This window comes from Boleophthalmus pectinirostris, unplaced genomic scaffold (assembly GCF_026225935.1).
Source record: "Boleophthalmus pectinirostris isolate CB_2022bp ecotype Guang Dong unplaced genomic scaffold, ASM2622593v1 HiC_scaffold_17, whole genome shotgun sequence".
Taxonomy (NCBI): domain Eukaryota; kingdom Metazoa; phylum Chordata; class Actinopteri; order Gobiiformes; family Gobiidae; genus Boleophthalmus; species Boleophthalmus pectinirostris.
In genome coordinates, this window is record NW_026571115.1 from 15,993,457 (window position 1) to 16,015,592 (window position 22,136).

Below are 22,136 nucleotides of genomic sequence, written 5' to 3' on the forward strand. Positions count from 1 at the left end.
CTCAGTTGTGTGTTGTCAGTTGTGTTTTGCCACCTCTATTTAAATAAACCCATTAAACCTGTTTGCGATATTTCCTCAATCTCTATTCTCTAACCGTTGTTATTTTTTTTCACCTTATTACAGCGTGCCAGCTTTTCTTTGCGAGTATCTGTGCTGAAAGCAAAGAATCTCATGGCCAAGGACGCCAATGGTGAGGGATTTAAAGTGCTCAATAAATCTATCCAATACTAAGTAAAATGTCGCTACCTGAAAGACAACAAATATAGCACTCCAGTTTATTGGAAATCTTTCAGCTGGTAAAAAACTTTCACAATAGTCAAATAACAGCCCAAGCGTGTTTTTCCAGGTTATAGTGACCCCTATTGCATGCTGGGAATTCTTGAGGGTCAAAGCCCACATGACATGGAGGAGAAGAAAGAGAGAAAGTTCAGCTTCAGAAAAAGGAAGGAGAAACTGGAGAAGCGTTTAAGCACAAAAGAGGCATTACCAGCACGATGTATTCAGGTGACCGAAGTAAAACCGGAAACTCTCAACCCTGTGTGGGACGAGCACTTTGTTTTGTAAGTATAAAGTCTTAAATCTATGTATTCATTGGTTTTAGCTTCCTGTTATGAGACATTTTGAGTTTTAAATGTGCTATACCTGAGTATAGAGTAAAAAAAAAACTAACATAAATTTCATTTTAAATGATTTGCAGTGGTCCAGTTGTTCCTCATGTGCCTTATGCATTCAGAGCATTATAATTATTCACCATGATGAGTTCATAAGCGCTTTTCAGAACTTTCAGAGACCAGAGCGGAGTTGCTGCCACTTGCCTTCTAACAAAAACTAGCATGCCAACCACATACTTCCTGATTATTAGACAATTAAACACTACATTAGATGCAGCCAGCACACAGTGGACATTTTATACACCATATCTGTACAGAGGCAAGACAAATTGCTCAAATCCATGAAAAATGTCAGGTACAGGCCCTTTAATAAATAGCATTTAATCATTCTGAAACCCACTCTGAAAATCATGGATAAATGTAAAACGTAATGGAGACATTCATAATTAATTTACTATTTCTAATTGTTAAATGTTAAATGGGGTTAATTCTTTCTAGGGACAAAATAAACCTCAAAATAGTTATGTTCTGTTAACCTTGTCTCTGCCTCTGTCATTTCAAATAATATAGCTGTCTGATGTCAGTGTGTTTTTAAATAGTAATTGAAAACTATCTTATTTTTCTGTTTTTAGTGAAATTGATGATGTCCACAATGATCTCCTACATCTGGACATATGGTACGATGACTGTGCTAAACGCCAACCACCAAATGTCTTCAATACCAGTATAATACATTCCTGTTTTTTTGCTTCGTTATTGTTTTGATAATTATTTTTAGAAACTAGGTCTGCCTCTCCACAAATCTGACCTATAACTTGGTGGTGCAATCTGCTTGTCTCCATAGCAAAGTGTAACACACTGTAGAACATGCTATACAAAGCAATAACATCACTGTGAAGATAAGCAGATGACAGACCCTACTTCACAAAAGTTACATAGTGCACATTTAATACTCCTACATTACAGAGAATTTTAGCCAGGTTAGAATGTTGTTACCTCATCAAAACATACCTGGAGTGTTTTGTTTCATTCAGACATGTTAATGCAACCCTTTATTATTAGTCTATCTACATCTCAAAAGCTTGAAATGCTCAGTTTCACATTACAATGTCATGAAGCAGTAGTGTTCAAGTTAACAGTTACCTTTTACCTTTAGTTCAGTAGAAATTGGCAATTCATGGGCTGAAATGATTCTAATGATATTAGTAAAGGTATATGGTGTTTAAAAACACAGTGGAGCACTTCTTGTATTACCACATGACATCACAAGATGGAACAAAATGTTTTCTGTTTGAGGGAAGAACTAAGGGAAGTCTAAATACCATATGCAGGATTTATGTGTGAAACAAAACACAACTCCAGGTATTTGTGTGATGAGGAAACAACATTGTAACCTAGATCAGAAAATAGCATAATATGGACTCTTTAAAATAATCTATTTTTAGTCTGATAAAATGTGTGATAGCAATATTATGGGATCCATCTGATAGCAAAAATCTTTATTGGTTTTATTCTAATAGTCTTTTGTGTTCAGGGATCATGACGACGATGTGTCTGTGGCTGAAGCGTGTAAAAAGCTGAATGAAATCAGTGGTCTCCGGGGAATGGGCAGGTATGTCAGTCTAATCAGTTTTAATTATAATTTTATGAAATGTTCTTAAATGTCCGAAGCGTTTATTAAATTGACCTCTTGTCTTTCTTGGAGTTTCTCATTAGTGATTTATTGCCTTAGTCTGTTTGAGAGGGAGAGTAGAGTGAGTCATACCCCTGAGAATGAAGCCGAATAAAAACACTGTCCACTTGTTTGTGGAGTTCACCTGACACAAAGTCCTTTCACCTGACTGAGAGATGGTCTTATGGGAGTCTATTAGCAATAAAGTAATGTACACACAGGACAGCAGCTGAGCCAGGGTGAGGGAGGGTCAGTGAAAACAAAGATGAAGCAAAGACTAGTTACTGCAATGGAAATGGGCCTTCAGTACTATTAGAAGTAGAGAAGTGACCACATGTTCCTATTTCACTCACTTTTGAGCTTTATGTCCCACATCCCAGTAGAAGTATCCAAAACTACTGACCAGAGGTGGGGACTTGCAAGTCATTACTTGGACTCGAGTCAGACTTGAGTCACTATTTTTAAGACTTGAGACTTGACTTGATTAATGGACTAAGACTTGGGACTTGACTTGGACTTGAAGGTCAGTGACTTGAGAAGACTGCTTCTCCCAAAAAAAAAAAAATAAAATAAAATAAAATATGTGTTTCTCACCTTCCACGGTGGTAGGTCTCTCTCACCCTCATTCAGCTCGGGTCCTCTACCAGAGGCCTGGGAGCTTGAGAGTTCTGCGCAGTATCTTCGCTGTTCCCAGTACTGCACTTTTCTGGACTGAGATGTCCATTGTTTTTTCCGGTATCTGTTGAAGCCACTCTTCCAGTTTTGGGGGTTACAGCCCCGAGTGCTCCGATCACCACAGGCACCACTGATGCCTTTACTTTCCAGGCTCTCTCCAGCTCTTCCTTGAGCCCCTGGTATTTCTCTAGCTTCTCGTGTTCCTTTTTCCTGATATTACCATCACTTGGTATTGCGATGTCAACCACCACAGCTCTGCTCTGTTTCTTATCCACCACCACTATGTCTGGTTGGTTCGCCATCACCATTCTGTCAGTCTGTATCTGGAAGTCCCACAGGATCTTGGCTCGGTCATTCTCCACAACCTTTGGAGGTGTTTCCCACCTTGATCCTGGGGTTTCCAGTCCGTACTCTGCACAGATGTTTCTGTACACTATGCCCGCCACTTGGTTATGTCGCTCCATGTATGCTTTCCCTCCCAGCATCTTACACCCTGCAGTTATGTGCTGGACTGTCTCAGGAGCCTCAGTTATGCTCCGGTGGTACGCCCCATGTAGGGGTTTGTCCTGCCATGATGGTCCCTCCAGCACCTCTTCCTCTGGACCCCACTGTCTGAGACATTCTCTGAGCACCTCATCTGCCGGGGCCTTGTCCTTGATGTACTCAAGGAGCTTGGATGTTTCATCCTGGACAGTGGTTCCCACACTCACTAGTCCTCGGCCCCCTTCCTTCCGGCCTGCGTACAGTCTCAGGGTGCTGGATTTGGGATGGAACCCTCCATGCATGGTCAGGAGCTTTCGTGTCTTAACATCTGTGGTCTGTATCTCCTCCTTTGGCCAGCTTACAATCCCTGCAGGGTATCTGATCACTGGCAGGGCGTAGCTGTTGATTGCCTGCACCTTGTTCTTGCCATTGAGCTGGCTTCTAAGGACTTGCCTCACTCTTTGCAGGTATTTGGCCGTAGCCGCTTTCCTTGTTGCCTCTTCGAGGTTGCCATTTGCTTGTGGGATACCAAGGTACTTGTAACTGTCCTCAACGTCTGCTATTGTTCCCTCTGGGAGTGACACCCCCTCTGTGTGGACTACCTTCCCTCTCTTTGTCACCATCCTGCTACATTTCTCAAGCCCGAATGACATCCCAATGTCTGTACTGTAGATCCTTGTGGTGTGGATCAGTGAGTCGATGTCTCGCTCACTCTTAGCGTACAGCTTGATGTCATCCATGTAGAGGAGGTGACTGATGGTGGCCCCGTTTCTGAGTCGGTATCCATAGCCAGTGCGGTCGATTATTTGGCTGAGAGGGTTCAGGCCTATGCAGAACAGTAGTGGGGACAGTGAGTCTCCTTGGTATATGCCACATTTGATGGACACATGTGCAAGTGGCTTCCCCTTGGCTTCAAGGGTGGTTTTCCACAACCATATTGATATTGTACCATTGATATTGTACAGCTTCAAGCACTCAATGATCCATGTGTGTGGCATTGAGTCATAGGCTTTCTTGTAATCAATCCAGGCAGTGCGGGTTCTGCAGTCGCGGGCGACTGTTCGGTCAACCAGGAGTTGGTGTTTGGCTCCCCTGGTGTTTTTGCCGATACCCTTCTGTGCTGCGCTCATGTATTGATTCATGTGCCCACTTATCTTAGCCGCAATGATGCCTGACATGAGCTTCCATGTTGTGGAGAGACAGGTTATTGGCCGATAGTTGGATGGGACTGCACCCTTTGAAGGATCCTTTAGGATCAGGATCGTACGCCCTTGGGTTAACCATTCAGGGTGAGTCCCATCCCTTAGCAGCTGGTTCATTTGCCAGGTGCTCGTGGAGGGCAGTGAGCTTCTTTAGCCAGTACGCATGGATCATGTCAGGGCCCCGGTGCGGTCCAGTTTTTCATACCTGAGACTCACTGTGATGGTGACTGGATTCTGTTCAGGGAGGTTGCTGTGGTCTTCACTGCCACTGTGCATCTGCTCCTCTCCCATATGCCTTTCCAGTACCTCTCAGTCTCCAGCCTTGGTGGGTATGCTCTGGTACCCTGCCACTGAGCGTACACTTTCGCCGGTTGTGTTGCGAACAGCCAGTTTATTCGTCTGGCCTCGTTATCTCGTGTGTACCTCTTTAGGCGGCTGGCCAAGGCCTTTGTTTGGCAGTTTCGAGTGCTTCAGGTATGGGCAACTGGTTGTACCTCTTGGGCACTTGCTTTTTCATTGCACCTTTCTGGGCCTCTGACAGTTGGCTCACTTCTCTCCGCACCTCCTTGATTTTAGCCTCTAACCGTCTTTGCCATGGTGGGTATTGTATCGCATGGCTCCCATGGTTGCTCTTATAGCCCAACACATCTAGGATCACTGCTGCTGAAGTGTATATCAGCTCATTGGTTTCAGTGTTGTGGTAGGGATCACTGTCAGTGCTGCATTCACATTCAGATGGTACTTCACTTAGCCTCTGTAACTGGCATCGGGGTTGCCTTGTGTTCATTGCCGGGCATCGGGCCATCTTATCTTTTCAGGTCAGTCTTATCTTTATCTTTATTTATTTATTTATTTATTTATATATATATATATATATATATATAAAATATAATCTTTTTAGAAAATACTTTACACTTCCATTTCAGTGCAAACTACATGACAAAATAACAAGTAATAAGATCTTGTCAAGACATTTAAAAAGGAAAAATTAGCATTTCTACAACTCTACTATATAATTACTCATGTATAAATATACCGTTACTTTTTAAGTACAATTTTGCTTAGAAGTCATATACATTACATATAGAAATCTAAAGACTTGAAATTACTTGAAGCTCAAAGCAGATGACTTGGACTTGACTTGGACTTGAGGTGAAAGAGTTGAGACTTACTTGAGACTTGCAAAACAACAACAATGATCCCAGCTCTGCTACTGACACTTTGCAGCTGGTGTCGTCAACATTTCCTGGGAGTGTGAAGCTAACTGAAAGCACTACTCTTTCTAACAGATCGTCTCAAGTAGTAATCAAGTTAGACTTAAACTGAGCTTTATTAACACAATCTGGTCAGAAAGACCTGACTTGGGTGGAACTACAACAAGTGAGATGATTTGCACGCTTAATACATCTCTCACACATAAAATTACATTCGCAAGCAAGCTGGTATTAGTCAACAGTTTTTCGGTTAGTCACTTTCTCCTTTTTTGTTGGAAGTCAAACACCTACAGGACCATGAGCACTCATATTCATCAAAACCTCCTGAGAATTAGGTGTGTAAATTCATTGTGTAGGCAATTTTTCCTGAGTTTTCAGATTGATCTTAAAACTTTTGGCTGTATTTGGCTAATGAATGTATTGTTTCACCATGGCAACTGCTGAACATTCCACCAAAAGAGATACATGTAGAACACTCTCAGTGATGTCACTGCAAAGTATCAATTGATCTGTCCGTGTTTTATCCACCATACAGTATGTTCCACTTATCCAGATTTAAAGGGACAGCTCAGAATTTTGGACATAGGACCTCATTTCCATCTCCAGAGTGTTGGAGATGTGTGGAGACAGTTTTTTAAATATTCCACCCAGTCCTTGTATTTGTAGAGGTCGCTGGTGCTAGGCTAGTGCATGTCAATGGCCATAGTTATCCTGCCACTAAAAACAGTCTTACCCACTCCACAAAACACCCGAAGCAAATCTATTATTATGCCAGATTATCTGTGTAAATGTCTGTGTTGATATAATAATGTTTGAAATAAAACTAACCTTGCATCGCATGAATCGTCACATGTTGAGGGACTATTTTCTCAGCAGAAGCGGAATTTTACTTTGCCGGTAAGGTAGGTGCTAGGTGATATCAATCCGCTGCTGCCAAGCTTTCTGTCAGGAAGTACAACACAATGCTGCTGCTGCTGCTCAGACATAAATCCTTCAAATGCAAGGTTGGTTTTACTTCTAAAATTATTCTATCAACACAGACATTCACATCTACAGTCTGGCGTAATAAGAGATTTGTTTCGGGTGCTTTATGGAGTGGGTAAGACTGTTTTAGTGGCAGGCTAATTATGACCGTTGACATGCACTAGCCTAGCACCAGCGACCTCTGCAAATACAAGGACTGAATGAAATATTTTTTTAAAAGTGTCTCCACACGTCTCCAACACTCAAGGAAATGAGGTCCTATGTCCAAAATTCGGGACTGTCCCTTTAAGATCAGTGTTATACCTGTCAGCATTAAGGAGTTGAATATATTGTCATTTGTTTAGCCAATACAGAGAACACTAGAAACGTGAAAGAGGTTTGAATGAAAAAAAAAAAAAAAAAAGAAATTATTTGAAAATGTAGAGTCCTTAAGTTTGTGGCATTGTAATATTTATTATGCCTCACTATTAGAATTATCATTGAGACACAAATATCTCTTTCTAAGCGCGGAAGTGTTCTCCGCTGAAGTATTCATTTTATTTGTGTACTTTTTAACAACCCGTAACTCCCTGTTCACTGCCTTATCTTTAAATATTTATTGCTAGCACGACTCTGCAAAAACATCATAGAGATAAAATTGGACAGGAAGTAGTGACGCTAACTGTGAGTCTGCCAGGCGCTATTGAGCACAGAACCTATTACATGCTCTTTTCACAATTTTATTATTACTGTTGTAGCATTAGTAGTTATACATAATAATCACCATAATATTCAGGAAATAGTCCATTTCAAGTAATTATTGTTATGTTATTTATTATATTCACTAGCAAACTGATCATTCTCAGTGTTAGTATTATTGTTTTTGCAGTTAGAACACTTGAGTTGAGAGCAGATTTTGAATAGGCTACTATTTACCACCTGTGGCTGTGACTATTAGAGATGGAATATTGTCTAATTCAGCAAGTAATAAGAAGGAAGATGCTACATATATCATTTGAGTTGCTTTTTTGACAGGTATTTTAAGCAGATAGCAAAATCAGTGCGCGCCAACGGCTCTGCTTCTTCAGGATCTGAGGAGAATGCAGATGACTTTCTCGGTTGCATCAACATCCCTTTGAATGTGAGTGAAAAATATACTCTGTGAAGTGCCAAACTGTGATGGGGATTTGAAAACATGTCTGAATAACCTGTCTGCACTAAATAAAAGATGTTTTTTTTATATATATATTTGTTATGTTGAGTAGGAGATGCCAGTGTCCGGATATGACACCTGGTTCAAACTGGAGCCGCGTTCGAGTGCATCCAAAGTTCAGGGAGAGTGTCATCTGATTTTAAAGCTCTTCACCAGTCAGGTCAGAAAAAGCTGTACAAACACCTTTATTCTCACTGCATGTCTGCTTCACTGAATGCAACAAATATGATGGATTTTTCTTCTATAGAGAGACACCACTCTGTCCAAGAAGGACACCAACGTCTCCATTCACAGGAAGCTACTGAGTCAGATTGTCGAGTATGAACATGCTCACATCAAGGTCTGTTACTTCAGACTCTATTTAAACTTTTTTGTAATATTACACCAAACTTTCTGTACAATGTGCCATGCAGCAATGGATTTTTTAATTGATTAAAACAATCTTGTTTAGCGTGAACCATACAACTGGACTGGGCAAGTGAGTCCTCCAGCCTGGACAGTCCTGACTCACCATGCAGTGCAGACGGACCTGTCCCCGGTGCAACAGGCCATTATGTGAGTGCTGATCAGCACAGCATCAATCTGATAGTGTGGTTATGGTTTACGTGAAGCTCTGTGTTTGTTTGTGTGCATGTGTGTGTGTGTGTGTGTATGTGTGTGTGTCTCGGTCTGTGTGTGTGTGTCTGTGTCTGTGTGAGCAGCCGCTGGCAGTGCTACAGTGCCCATCACCGCACTCAGAGGGTGTGTTACTCCCTGCTGCTCCGCCTCCTGAGGAGCATCGATGCAGAGTGGGATGCCCCCACTGTGCGCGGAGACCTGGTAGGTCCTACACATCTGGACATGCTCTTTACCCCCATCATCAGGAAGCACCTGTCATTAGCCCTCCCAGACATTCATGATGGTTTTTGGTTCATCCAAAAATGTGCTGAGCCAGGTGCTCTCTGTCCAGGAGAGGCAGCTGTCAGACAGCTTCAGGCTGTACACTGAGCACTGCCTGTGTCTGATGAAGAATATGAGGCAGGTGTTCCCCTGCTCCAGTGCCGCCGCCATCACACGCTACGAGCTCATGCTCAGGTAAAGTCCTCATTCTCACTGCTTCAGCCTCACTGCTCCCACTGCTCACAGGGAGAAGACAGAGAACCCTCTCATCTCATCACCATGGCTCAGCGATTAAAGGCAAACTATGGAGCTTTTAATCAGAAATCCAATTAATCCACACCCCAAACAAATGCATGAATCCACACATATGGCTCAGTTAAATACCCTACTACAGTTTTATTTGGAGCTCACACTTGGTGTTGTGGTTGTATACTGTTAGAAAGAAGGTGTTATTTGTACATCTCGAGCTGAGTTTGAGAGCGGGTACACACGGACATGCACCTCTCACCTCCTACCACTTTAATATTCCCAACAAATTATGTAAAGCCAGACATGAGGCTGGCTCAAAGTACTTTCACTGTATGGACATTTTATAGGCCTAGCAAAGTATATGATACTTTCTATTCAGGCCAGCTGCAGTGACCCCTACAAGTCCTCACACTTTTCACTGTCTCTTAAGCACTCCCAAGTACCATAAAACTCACATTACTCCTTCAACAATAATCTACTAAACAGACAATAATGAACGCTATCAGTTTCAATCATGACTTTTTCGATATTAAAGAAATTGACTTTTTGAAGTAGACTTAGTGCTGTTTTGTCACTGTGAAAGATGCCACATGTCTGCCAACGCACTCCAAAGATCATAAAAGATTTGTCACAGAAAATAAGATTACAAATTGGATACCAAGAAGTGTGTGGGAAGCTGCTGAAGTTAATTTAAGTAGCCTGTTTCTAATAAATGTCACGAAGCAAAATTAGCTAATTATCAAAGTTCATGCGTCAGACTAATTTATATGATGGTGTTTTTTCTCCCCTGTGAGTTAAGTCTGCCTTGCTATATCTCCTTACACTCTGAAGAACACCTATGTAATAATTAGTATAATGAAGGTACATTCATTTGTATATGCATGTTAATATTCCTTTTGTAATTGTGGATACCAGGGGGATTGGTTATATGCAGAACATGCGGGCCTTTAAGACTGTATGCCCTCTTCGAAATGAGCTCCATCTAGACATCACCACAGCAATTAAGGTAACCTCAAGTTTGATACTCTAGCTTTTTGTTATAATAAAAAATGTACATTAAAGGTGGTCTATGTAACTTTGATATACAAGACTGAAGCCTACAGGTAAAGGCCAGGAGGAAGGAGGTGAGAAGGACAGGAATTTTAAACTATAAAGCAAATAATCTCTAAACTGATACACACTGAAAAAAAGAAACCCTAGGGTGGTGTAAACAAACAGTATTTCCCAAGTATTTGATTATTCTTCAGTTCATTAAAGAGTCATTAGATAGTCCTCACAGCACTATAATACAATTTAATACACCCACTATGTTTCTTTAGTACTATTAAGTGTCTGTACTCCTCTGTCTTCTTACCTGGCACGGCTGGGGTTAAGATCAACAGGAAAAGAGCAAAAACTGGACTAATTTTAGCACTAGTCTGAGCATGGACCTCTTCTAATTTATGTCATTATTCTATCTGCAGAAAGGAACAGCTGAATGGTATGAGAGCCTAATCATGAGATACAAACCAGAAGATGGGGTGAGTATATTCAAATACATCACCTTACACAGCTCACCATTTTAGGAGGATGTTATATGAGCAAGCTTTTATTGATTTTCCATAATAAGACTAAAAAGTTGAAGCCAAACTTGACTGAGCATTGTGCTGTTATGAAAAACAAAATGAGTGCATCAGTGAGTCAAGAGGGTGATCCATTGTTCCATTATATTCCTCCCCTCTTTGCTCTTGTAGCTAAATGAAAACAACAGGATCATGTAGAGTGGGTTAATACGAACATTTTGAGTCTAAAATGACAAGTCTCACAGCAGCAGTTACAGAGAGAGGGGAAACAATTTTTCAATAGAAAGTCAATTGGAAACAGTCGATGGAGCCGGAAGCGCAAAAGATGTTATCATTATCTGACTTGTAAAAACAGAACAGAAATGAAAGAGTTACTCTAAAACTCATTGTCCTTTGAATTAAAATCTACTAATTAACTGACACAGAATTACCTAGTGTTTTTTCTAATCAGATTTATCATGGATATATAAAAACACAACAATAATCAGTTATTATTCTATTTTTTTCTTTTTTATTCTGATAATAAAAATGGACAAACTGTTTTTGAACAGACACTGGAGGAGCAGTTGAAGAAGTTGATCCAAGTTGTAGATGCAGTGTGTGTAGATGTACAAAGAGCACAGAATATCTACAACAAACTTTTTTACAGGTAAAACGTAACAGCAATTAAAACGGTTTTAGGAAAATTATTATTTTTCTAATCCTGATGTTTTTATTGTGTCCCCTCAGTGCAGTCAAAGTGGATTTCTTCAGCATTACATACAGGCAATTGGAGAAACTTGTACGTTTTTATAATTTTACTATTTTAAAAGTCTGATAGGAACTGTGAAAAACTATTGCTAACAAAAATTTTGCTACTATTATTACATTAATTTTTTTTCTTCTAGTTTTTAATTATATATATGTTATTTTTATATATGTTATAATGTTACAGAATCCTCGAAAATATTTGTGCTTGTCATTTTTCAGGGTTTGTAAAGAAATCTTGGTAGTACTTTTCTAGCACAGTAATTGCATCATAACTGGGATTGCAAGGGATTTATTGCTTTGCCATTTCCATAATATTACCATTAAAATACTAATCATAAAATCATAAAATACTAAACATTGACTCTTTAAGCCAAGTCATAATGTTGTTACATCCTCAAAAACATACCTGCAGTTGTGTATTGTTTCATTCACACGTTTGAATAATCTTTTATTATTAGTATTAGTAGTCTACATCTCCAAAGGTCAAAATGCTCTGTTCTACCTTCAGATTTCATGAAGCAGTAGTTTTCAAGTTAACATCTACCTTTTACCGTTAGTTCAGTAGAGACTTGAAATCCCAAGGCTGAAATCATCCAAATGATATGGATTTTAAAAACACAGTTGAGCACTTCTTGTATTACTACATGACATCACAAGGTGGAGCAGAGAGTTTTCTGTTTGAGAGCCTAGAATACTGTATGTGCAGGGTTTGTGTTAAACACATGTGTGAATGGAACAAAACAACACCAGGTGTGTTTCTGATGTGGAAAACATTAATATAAATCAGAAAATAGCATAAAATAGTCCCTTTAAGTAGAATTACATGCGTCTTGTTTCCATGAATAATCACCATGTAATTACCTCAATAACACTATAGTTACCATACCATTTCCATTTCCCGCTCTACCACAGTGTTGTTGTTTCTTGCAGGTAGCAGATGATGTGAACGTGGCCATGGAGCGTGTGTGTGGGACTCTGGAGCAGGAGACCTCCAGACTGTCCCAGACCATGGGAGAGACTATCTTTGAACTCTTCACGTCCCTAAAGATCCTCAAAGGCTTTCGCGAGTTTTTGCCTCTCAAGTGGGTCCCTCTCTCTGCACCTTTAATCACTGCAGTTTCAAAAGTCATCTGCAGTCGTTATTTGTGTGAAATGTCAGAGAGGATATGAGGATATTGAAGATAAAGTTTGGAGTTTGATTGAAAAAAGTCTTGTGCTCTTTTTCAACAGAGATGCAAAGATGTTGGCCCTGACTGGATTTCACAACTGGTTTAAGTCGTCCATTCATAAGTGGCTGCAGATAGTTCACGACAGGTCATGTGACAGGATCTGCAAGGCTGTGGACACGGACAAGGTGAGACACAAACATTATATACAGTACAAGAATGCACGCATGTATTATGTTTTAGGACTGCTCTTCAGTAGCATCAAAACTTTACATGTGTTGATGTAAATGATAATTCATAATGTATGATCGAAAAATATGCATACTTAACTACTATCCATGAGAATGATGAAAAATTAGGACCTTTGCAATAGTGATTTGCTTTTTAAAATTAAATATTATATCTTTTGAATGACATAAAAGTCTTCAATCCATCCATCCTTCCATCCATTTTCTTCCACTTATCTGGGGCCAGGCAGCAGGCGGGGCAATCTAAGTAGAGACTCTCAGACTTCCCTCTTCCCAGACCCTCCCTCAGGTTCTCTCATGGGACCCCAAACCTAGAGACATAGTCCCTTCAGCATGTCCTGGGTCTTCCCTGGGGTCTCCTCCCAGTCCTCAAAAGGTTGTGAATTATTGGAAGTTAGTTGAAACTCATGAATACACACAACTGACAGACTTTTGGGGCACTTATTTACTTCTAGAGATAATGTGAATATTGCATTTATTTCTATCCTAATTACCATATGGTACTGAACATTGAATTTGTTAGAGAAATTCCATTTTGGTTCTGTGTCTAGGGCTCTTACTACCACCTCAGTCTTTGTTGTTTTGGCCTATGTCATCAGAGGTATAATAATCCAGTGGAAGCATAGACTGGACTGCACTAGACTCGATTGAACAACACTGTCATAATGTCATGAGGGTTCATGGCTCTGGGTGCTAGGTCTGATCAGATAAACTTATGTAGAATGCTGAGTACTATTTAGATTGGCCTTGACTAATTCAGCTCTGTGTTTGCAGAGGGTAGAAAGGAGTTTCTATTGATTTCCCATAATAAGACTACAAAAAAGTTAAAGCCAAACATGTCTAAGCATTATACCATTATAAAAAAAACAGTGCATCAGTGGGTCAAGAGGGTGATCCATTATTCCATTATATTCCTCCTCCTGTTCCAGCTGGAGCCATTGGGACAGGCTAAGCACAGCTCATCGGCCGTGGAGGTGGCTCTGTGCTTCGCTCAGGTCAGAGAGATGTGGCAGCAGCTGTCCTGGCCCGACTCCGCTGGGGCGTTCATCTTCATCACCAGACTGACGGACGTGAGTAACCTCCTCACATCATCATCATTGCACCACAGATTAAGTGTCCTCACCTCTGGGACTGACCAAACGCCCTGTGAATCCTACTATTTTCCCGCTATGAGATAATACGTCAATACAATAGCACCTGGGAGTTAAAGAGGTTCGTAGGGGCTCAAAGAAAGGCTACAGTAAAGATCACATAACTGTAGTGAAAGGGTTAAAGGGCCTGTACCAGATTGTATTTGAGCACAGTTGCCCAGTATAGCTATATTATATAAGCATCTATTGAAGTAAGAATATGTCTTACTTCAATGGCAGAATTATTCTATTGTCTGATAAGCAGGAAGTATGAGTTACAATGTTAGCTGTTGTTAGCTTTACCATCATGGTAAAACTCAGCTCTCATCACTGAGAGTTGTGAAAAGTGTTTATAGATTCTCCTATATATTACAGTAAACACACATGGCTTTAAAAATACAGATCACAGTTGCTACACTCACGTAGTAGAGTTTAGAGATATTATTAACATAACTGTGTTATTGTTGCTATAACTTTTAAGACATTTTACTCACAAACCACCATAATCATCCTGTTGTATATATAGAAATTGTCCTATATCTTACTATCTTACAGAATTTCTGCAGCGAGGCCGTGTGTTACTCTGAGATGATGACCCGTAAGATTGAAAGGAGCCAGCTGGGCCGGGACCACAAGAGCTTCACAGTGCAGGTAACGCCTTTAGCCAACGCGACACCGGGAGGAGGGGGGTGAGCATGATGACGCCAAAACATAAATGTCAGCGAGTGTCCTCCCAGGCAACACAGAGACCACAGCAGGCGATGGGCGAGAGATGATAGGTGCAAACAAACACAAACAAAACAGAAACAGGGCTTGTTAGCACACAGTGGGAGGAGAAGTGCTGCTCTGAGCTGAAGAAGCAAATAAAGAGATAAAAAGCATTAAAGATGTCATGAATGGCTGTTTATGCTAAGTTACTCATTAAAGGAAATAAAGGAGAATAAAGTAAGATGACTGATCTACCCTTAGGTTTGTTTAAAAAAAATAAACATTTCAAGGTGCACTGTGGAACTATGGAAGGTCTGCCATATCCTTGAGGCTGTGGAGCTGTTCCACAGTATTAAACTTATTTAGTATATTTTTACAGGTGTTGTTAATGCTAAAAAAAAAAAAAAAACTAAAAAAAAAAAAAAAAACCAAAAACATGCATTTTTATTGTGAGCAGGGTCGCCTCTCCACAGACATGACGCATTGTATTCACAGCAACAAGCAGCCCGCAGACCCTCCACCACAAAATACACAGTGCACCTTTAGATGCTTAGATATGGTTTACTAGTATTCTAAAACCCTGTTTGGTAAGCTGGAGCAAAGTCCAAATAATAAAGAAGAAAAGTGGGGGAAGAGAAGTACAGTAACATACAATGTAATTTTTGTTTATATATTTGAGGAATAAAATTTGAGTGAAACAGCTGGAGCTACCATATTGTTTTTCCTACCTGATGTCACTTATTCCAAGATAAATTATTTGTCATTGCAGTAAGAAAATGGCCCTTAATATTACACACATAATTTCTCACTTTAGTTTTGCTCTACTGATGCATATACTTGGAGACATCACAAAAGAAAGCTGCACTAAAAGATTGTTATATTCATATTCATGCAAACATGTAGGCCTGTCACAATGACGAAGCGGGGCAGAGATGGCTGGGTTGAGGCTATAGGTGGGGACTCTGTCTCAATCTTCAATTGGCCCAGCCGGAACGGGACCCTCCTTGTAGGGGTCTTATGACTGAAAGACAAAATAGGGGATGGGAGGGTGGGGTCAAGTTCACCGAGACAAACTGGGATGATGGGAAAGGCTGCTACATGTAGGCTTCTGGGAAATTAGAGGCGTGGTCGAGGTGAGTTGAGGTTCGCTGGTGAGAGGAGAGGGCGGCTGAGGCGTGGTCATGAGCTGCTATAAATAAACAGCAGAATGAAACACTTTAGTAGTTAAGTTTGCATCTGTAATGAGTCATAGAAGTTATTTAATTATACCTTTTACGGCTTAAATCTTATCTTATCTGTATTGGCAAAAAATAAACAAAAATTTTCCAGTGTTGCAGAGAAAAGATGATAACTATTGACGCCCAAAAAATATTGTTCCAGCTATCACATATTGAACGCTAAGTCTATATAGTAATTATCATCACCAGCCTACATACATGTAACTCTGTGCATCCATTCCTGCTTCTATAGCCCTGCTGCTTTTCCTCTACCACTTCTCCATCTTCTCCTTTGTTTCTGCTCTTGCTCTCGACTTTCTGCTCAGCTCTGCATCGCCTTGAACAGTATGGAGCACGTCAGGGTGTTTCTGGGTCACCTGCCGCGGGACCTGGACTGGAGCGGGGTGGAGCGAGCCATGGAGGAGAGCTGTGGGACGGAGGGGAAGGAGCAGGTCTATAAGGCTCTGAACGGACAGCTCTACAACATGGACCTGGACCTGCAGAGGGAGGCCAAAAGACTCATCTCTGTGCTAACTGACAAGGTACGCTTTAACATTCCCTGGGGTTATGATGCTCACTGTAAGCACTGCTCTCTCTGAAGCTCTGTTGATCAAATTAGACTTTAATCTGAGCTTTTACTTAACACAATCTGACCAGAAAGAGCTGACTTAGTTGGAGCTACCACAAGAGAGCTGATTTGTGTTAAACAAGTCTCTCAAAACTCAGTCACTCTAGACTACAATAGAGTTGATTATTTAAATGACAATTTCTAGATAAAAATGTATATATTAACTGCACAGCCCCAATTGGAAAGTGCCAAAATACTGATACTGAAACTATTATTGAAACTTGTAGGTAATGTACTTGAATTAGCAACAAAACTGGACAAATCAAATAATTATTTAGCTCAAAGTTTGAGCTTTTTTGAATAGTTTTAGAATCTAGTATGTAAGTATAAGGCCATGTTGTAATATTATTGAAAGCTTTTTGTTATTATTGTTGTTTTATTGCAATAGGTATTGAGGATCAAACCTTTTCCTAAATATCAGAATAGATTTTTTTTTTCTTTTTTCTAACCCTTCACCCTCCTTGCGTATGTATAATGTGGTGTGTGTGTGCACGCGTGCGTGCGTGTGAGTAGCAGATTGCATCCTATAATAACATCAGTTGATATGCAACTGTGCATGTACCTCAGTGTGAACCATAGATATTTTTTTACTTTCATTACTATTTTATTTTCTTGGTTTAAAGTGCAACCATATGGCCCTTATATATGGCCCTTATGATTGGTATTTGTTATTATATGTAGGGTATTTATACTATTTATGCTTTTTATTCACATTTTCAATATATATCATATCATAATTTTCTAAGTATGCAGCTAAACAGTGACTAATTTGAGTGACTGACATCTTTCTTTTCAGATGCTGCCGGAGCTGCGGAGGTACATCCAGCACATAAGCCTGTCTCCAGACTCCATCAACAATGACGAGGTGAGACCCCGAGACCACTCATGGGTTTATCTGTTAAAGTCATTCATCCGATCAATACATGCCATCAGAGTTTTGACGTGTGGTAATGATTTTTCTAGGCTGTGTCTCCTCTTATGAAGTATCTACAGGACACTATGAACATCCTGACTGACAACCTGGTTAAGGAGAATCTGACAAGGTAATGTAATATAGTCTAGATTTATTTGTGATATGTCAACAAAATGTAAACAAACATGTTCTAATTTAAAGGGCTACTGTTTTATTACGCTATTTTCTGATCTATTACAAGCATACCTGGAGTTGTGGTTTTTTTTGTTTTTTTTTTTTTCATTTAAAAATGTTTAACACACAAACCCTGCATATTTAGTTCTTCTTTCAAACTGATAACAGTTCCACCTTGTGATGTCATGTGGTAATATAGGAAGTGCTTCACTGAGTTTTTAAATGCCATACACCTTCACTAGTATAACTTGGATATTTTCAGCCCTGGAATTGCACATACCCATTGAACTAAAGGTAAAAAGTAGCTGTTAACTTGAAAAATGCCAATTAATGACATCACAAGGTGGAACAGAGAATTTTGAGCTTTTGAGATAAATAAAAGAAAATAAAAGATTCCTGAAACATGTGTGAATGAAACAAAACACAAATCATCTGTGTTTTTAAGCTCACAAGAGACAGTTTTGTGTAATATAGCACCTGTAAGGCCTTATTGTATTATATTTATTAATACACTGTAAACTTATTATATTCAGTATTCCTTTTTCCCAAGGTACATAAAAAGCTATGGTGGATTTCACATTTTTACGCAAATCCGCCCACTCCACTCCATCATTATTTCAGCAACTTTTTTTATTTTATTTTACCATCTTCATGCTTCCTGGTCTTGCAATGGAGCTCAACAGTGACCGCCCACACTCTGCTTCCGGAAGTACACAAAATTTCTTATTTATTTTTCCCATAGACCTCCAAAAAAAATAATATAATAAAAAGTTTGAATGTTTGCTCAGGCATAAACAGCTACATAGTGACTAATAAGCATAAGACCTATAATTTATTTTAGAATCTGTTTCTGAAACTTTATAACCCACAAAGTTATGAAAGCATTTCACTGAATATTGTGTTTTAAATGAGCTTTATGTATATTAGTTACCACATAGCTGGTTAACATCTGCAATGTCTGTGAAGTCTTGAATATTTGAAATTTTCAAAAAGTCTATGGGAAAAATGAATGGAAAATTTAAACATTGAAGCGGAGCAAGCATTTGGCTCTAGTGAAATGACGCTCACAATTCTAGTGGTTACAGGTGCGAATTTGAAGCCAGTTCCATATTAGGAAGAGGAAATTATTTAAGGACAAAAAAGTGAAATAAAAACACCAGGATCATATAGAGCGGGTTAGTACAAACATTTTAAAACCAAAATGACGAGGTTCACTGCTGCAGTTACAGACAGAGGGGGACACTTTTCCAAAGTAAAGTCGATAGAGCCTGAAGCGCTCCCATGCACACATCCTAGTTTTAATGTGGCTGCTAGTGGGTTAGCTATGTCCATTTATACATATATACTGCCTATACAGCTTCATGTTTATATTGCATAATGTTGATTAAGCGAGCCATTGTAATTTATCACTGCATATGCAGTTATTTTTTGTTTTGTTTAGAGCTGTTTGTACTTGGTGTATAAGTGTTAATGAATAACTTCCTTCACACATTTTGTCCTCATGATGAAAATTTGTATAAATAAATAGCCTCATGGGATTTTTTTTCATCTTTGTACAACTGCCAAGTGAAGAGCTATTTCAAATTTAGCTTGTCCATAACAATTTCCTGTATATAATGTTCCATAGAATAAAGCATTATCTGAGGTCTATTCTGAGATCTCATTCTTGTTCATTCAAAGGTGCATTGTGTAACTTTCTACATCACCACCATGAAGATATAGTTGTTTTACCTGGAATTTTTCACAGTATGATATTAAATGTATCTATTTCCATGGAGACAAACACTGAGCCAATCTACAGGTCCGATTTATGGAGAGGCGGGTCCACTTACAATAGAATGCATATTTTTCAAGGTTTTGCTTTATTGTAAAACAAAACAAAACAAAACCACCTATAATTAAAAAATAAGCAAGTTCAATGCCATACTGTGGTATATTCCAAGGAAAGCAATCTCCATGGACACAATACAGTGCACCTTTAACCCTCAGTTTGGTCTTGCAGGGTGCTTCAAGGCATGTGGGAGCTGCTGCTGAGAATGATCCTGGATGCAGTGACTGAAAACAGAGGGGTCCAAATAGAGTTTTACAATCGCTTTCAATACACTGTTGAGGTTAGTAGTGAAATCTTTTAAATATCCAGGTGGGTTACATACATGATAGAGATGCGCGGATGGGCTATTTTTTCATCCGGAACCGCGATACAAAACTCATCATCCGCCCGCTGTCCATTTTGCACCGAAGGTTTTCAAAACCGCATCTGCCCGCCATCCACCGATTGATTTTAGATTTTAGCACAATCATACAGCAAACAAACTAAGGAGCCTCGATAAAAATGCAAACTATAGCTCATTCATTCCAAAATTCGCTCAGCGTGTATGTTCGCATTCTTAATTGTCAGAGTCGGCGTCAGAGCACATCTACTGGAGGGGCATGGGTCACCAGCAGGGGGGCACTGCCATTTGAGAAATATTTTAACACGGTGGAGTCATACACAGCAGACATGCTATCAAACACGTTTTTCTTTAACAGTATTAGGCTAATTATGTGTTGTTATTATAATCATTATTATATAAAGATTATTATTATTATTAGCTGCAATAGTTGTTGAGGCTGTGTGGTAGACGATAGGCACACAAGACAATAATAAAAGGTTGAGGTTTATTAAAAAACAGTAAGTCCTGCCACTGGTTGTAAACATTAAACAACAGCCTCTCATCAAAAACACCACTGAACTAGAAATAGCCACGCATCGGACAGCACCAGGGCTGTAGTGAACTACGCGAGTCGCCGTCCAGTCCTGTCCTATAGAGACCTGAGACTTGAGGGACCGGGACTAAACCAGGACTAAACCAGGACTAAACCAGGACTAAACCAGGACTAAACCAGGACTAAACCAGGACCAGTGGCGGCTGATGGTATAATTTTTGGGAGGGGCACCAAGGGCAAAATATATATATATATATATATAATATATATATATATATATATATATATATATATATATATATATATATATATATATATATATATATATATATATATATATATATATATATATATATATATATATATATATATATATATATATATATATATATATATATATATATATATATATATATATATATATATATATATATATATATATATATATATATATATATATATATATATATATATATATATATATATATATATATATATATATATATATATAATATATATAGGCTGTAGTATTATAACAAATACCAGAAACAGACATTTTGGTTAGTATTGGCTGAACAGTATCGATCAGAGCACAATGAACAGCCAAGCGCAAACTTTATGCAACAACACAGCGTAACACGCCGCTCACACCCAAACCCAAACCCAACAACGTCAGTAAAACTGTAATAAGAGACATGAACACAGATGCCGCTCCTACAGCACACGACAGAACAACCAGAGCAGCTCCATCGCACCCACCAGCTCATTCACGCACTATTAACTATTAACACTATAAAACTATTTACCTGTGAGGCTCCAAGTTTAGATTTGCCGCAAACTAATGAAAACCAGCCTCTTACCTTCTCCAGAGACTGAAGCAGAATGTTTCCTCTGTCCACTGTCCCACTGGTTCTGTTTCCAAAAGTCTATTGTCCAATATGAAGAGATGAAACTGGTCCGTGACGCGAGGTCCAGGAGCCGAGTGCACGAGCGGTTGCAAAATTAGTCTTAATCCCACTTCCCACTTAAATCTGAAAGTTACGGTCAGTCCATATCAGCACCAGGACACCAGGTAGAATTATGCCTCTGCGCGCTATGCTCAGGTCAAACTTTTACACCCAGAAACGAGCGGGCAAAGGCGGATAGAGCAGCGAGCGACTGCCCTGGCCCCGGCGGCGGCAGCGAGAGTCCCTGCGGCTACTGCCCCGAGTCCGGGCGGCGACAGTCCCGGGTCCCAGCGGCGACAGTCCCGGGTCCCGGCGGCGACAGTCCCGGGTCCCGGCGGCGGGTCTGTCAGTGTGTCTTTGACTCTGTTCTCGCCATTTCCTGTGTGGAGCTTTAGGCTAAAGTAGCAGCTGCCGCTAATCGTGGAGCTGCTACGAGTTGACGCAGCAGGTTGACGTGACGTGACGTGAGTGACAGGACAGTTGTCCAATCACACGACACTAAATAAACAGAGACTGTGATGTCATTGATGTCACAGTAAAGTTTGTGCCCTCGGCCAGAAGTGAAATGCGTCAATCAAAATTATTTTAAAATAGTAATAATAACGGCCTGTTGGGGGGTGGGGCACGGCCCTCAAATGCCCCACCTTGCCGCCGACACAGTTAATTGTCCGTAACAACCCCAAACTTACCTGGTTTTCTTGCGCAGCTAATTAGCTGACAACGTTTTCCGACTAGGCTATTTTTGAACCTTCTTGCCTTCGTGTTGGATGTTGTTACATTCTGAACATTCTGCCATTGCCCGATGTTATTTCAAAGTCATAGCCTC

General features: G+C 39.8%; 1 protein-coding gene across 1 annotated transcript in view; it reads left to right on the forward strand.

Moving 5' to 3' along the window:
• baiap3 (BAI1 associated protein 3) overlaps nucleotides 1-22,136 on the forward strand; it is a 45,422-nt gene that overhangs the window by 17,699 nt on the left and 5,587 nt on the right. The window contains 22 exon segments of the mRNA XM_020934308.2: nucleotides 124-190; nucleotides 347-560; nucleotides 1,244-1,288; nucleotides 2,146-2,223; nucleotides 7,856-7,961; nucleotides 8,086-8,193; nucleotides 8,281-8,373; nucleotides 8,485-8,588; nucleotides 8,735-8,852; nucleotides 8,983-9,107; nucleotides 10,077-10,167; nucleotides 10,625-10,681; nucleotides 11,275-11,372; nucleotides 11,453-11,504; nucleotides 12,404-12,555; nucleotides 12,704-12,827; nucleotides 13,817-13,957; nucleotides 14,573-14,668; nucleotides 16,269-16,484; nucleotides 17,367-17,435; nucleotides 17,534-17,613; nucleotides 19,660-19,768. Of these exon segments, the coding sequence (XP_020789967.2) occupies nucleotides 124-190; nucleotides 347-560; nucleotides 1,244-1,288; nucleotides 2,146-2,223; nucleotides 7,856-7,961; nucleotides 8,086-8,193; nucleotides 8,281-8,373; nucleotides 8,485-8,588; nucleotides 8,735-8,852; nucleotides 8,983-9,107; nucleotides 10,077-10,167; nucleotides 10,625-10,681; nucleotides 11,275-11,372; nucleotides 11,453-11,504; nucleotides 12,404-12,555; nucleotides 12,704-12,827; nucleotides 13,817-13,957; nucleotides 14,573-14,668; nucleotides 16,269-16,484; nucleotides 17,367-17,435; nucleotides 17,534-17,613; nucleotides 19,660-19,768 (2,343 nt within the window).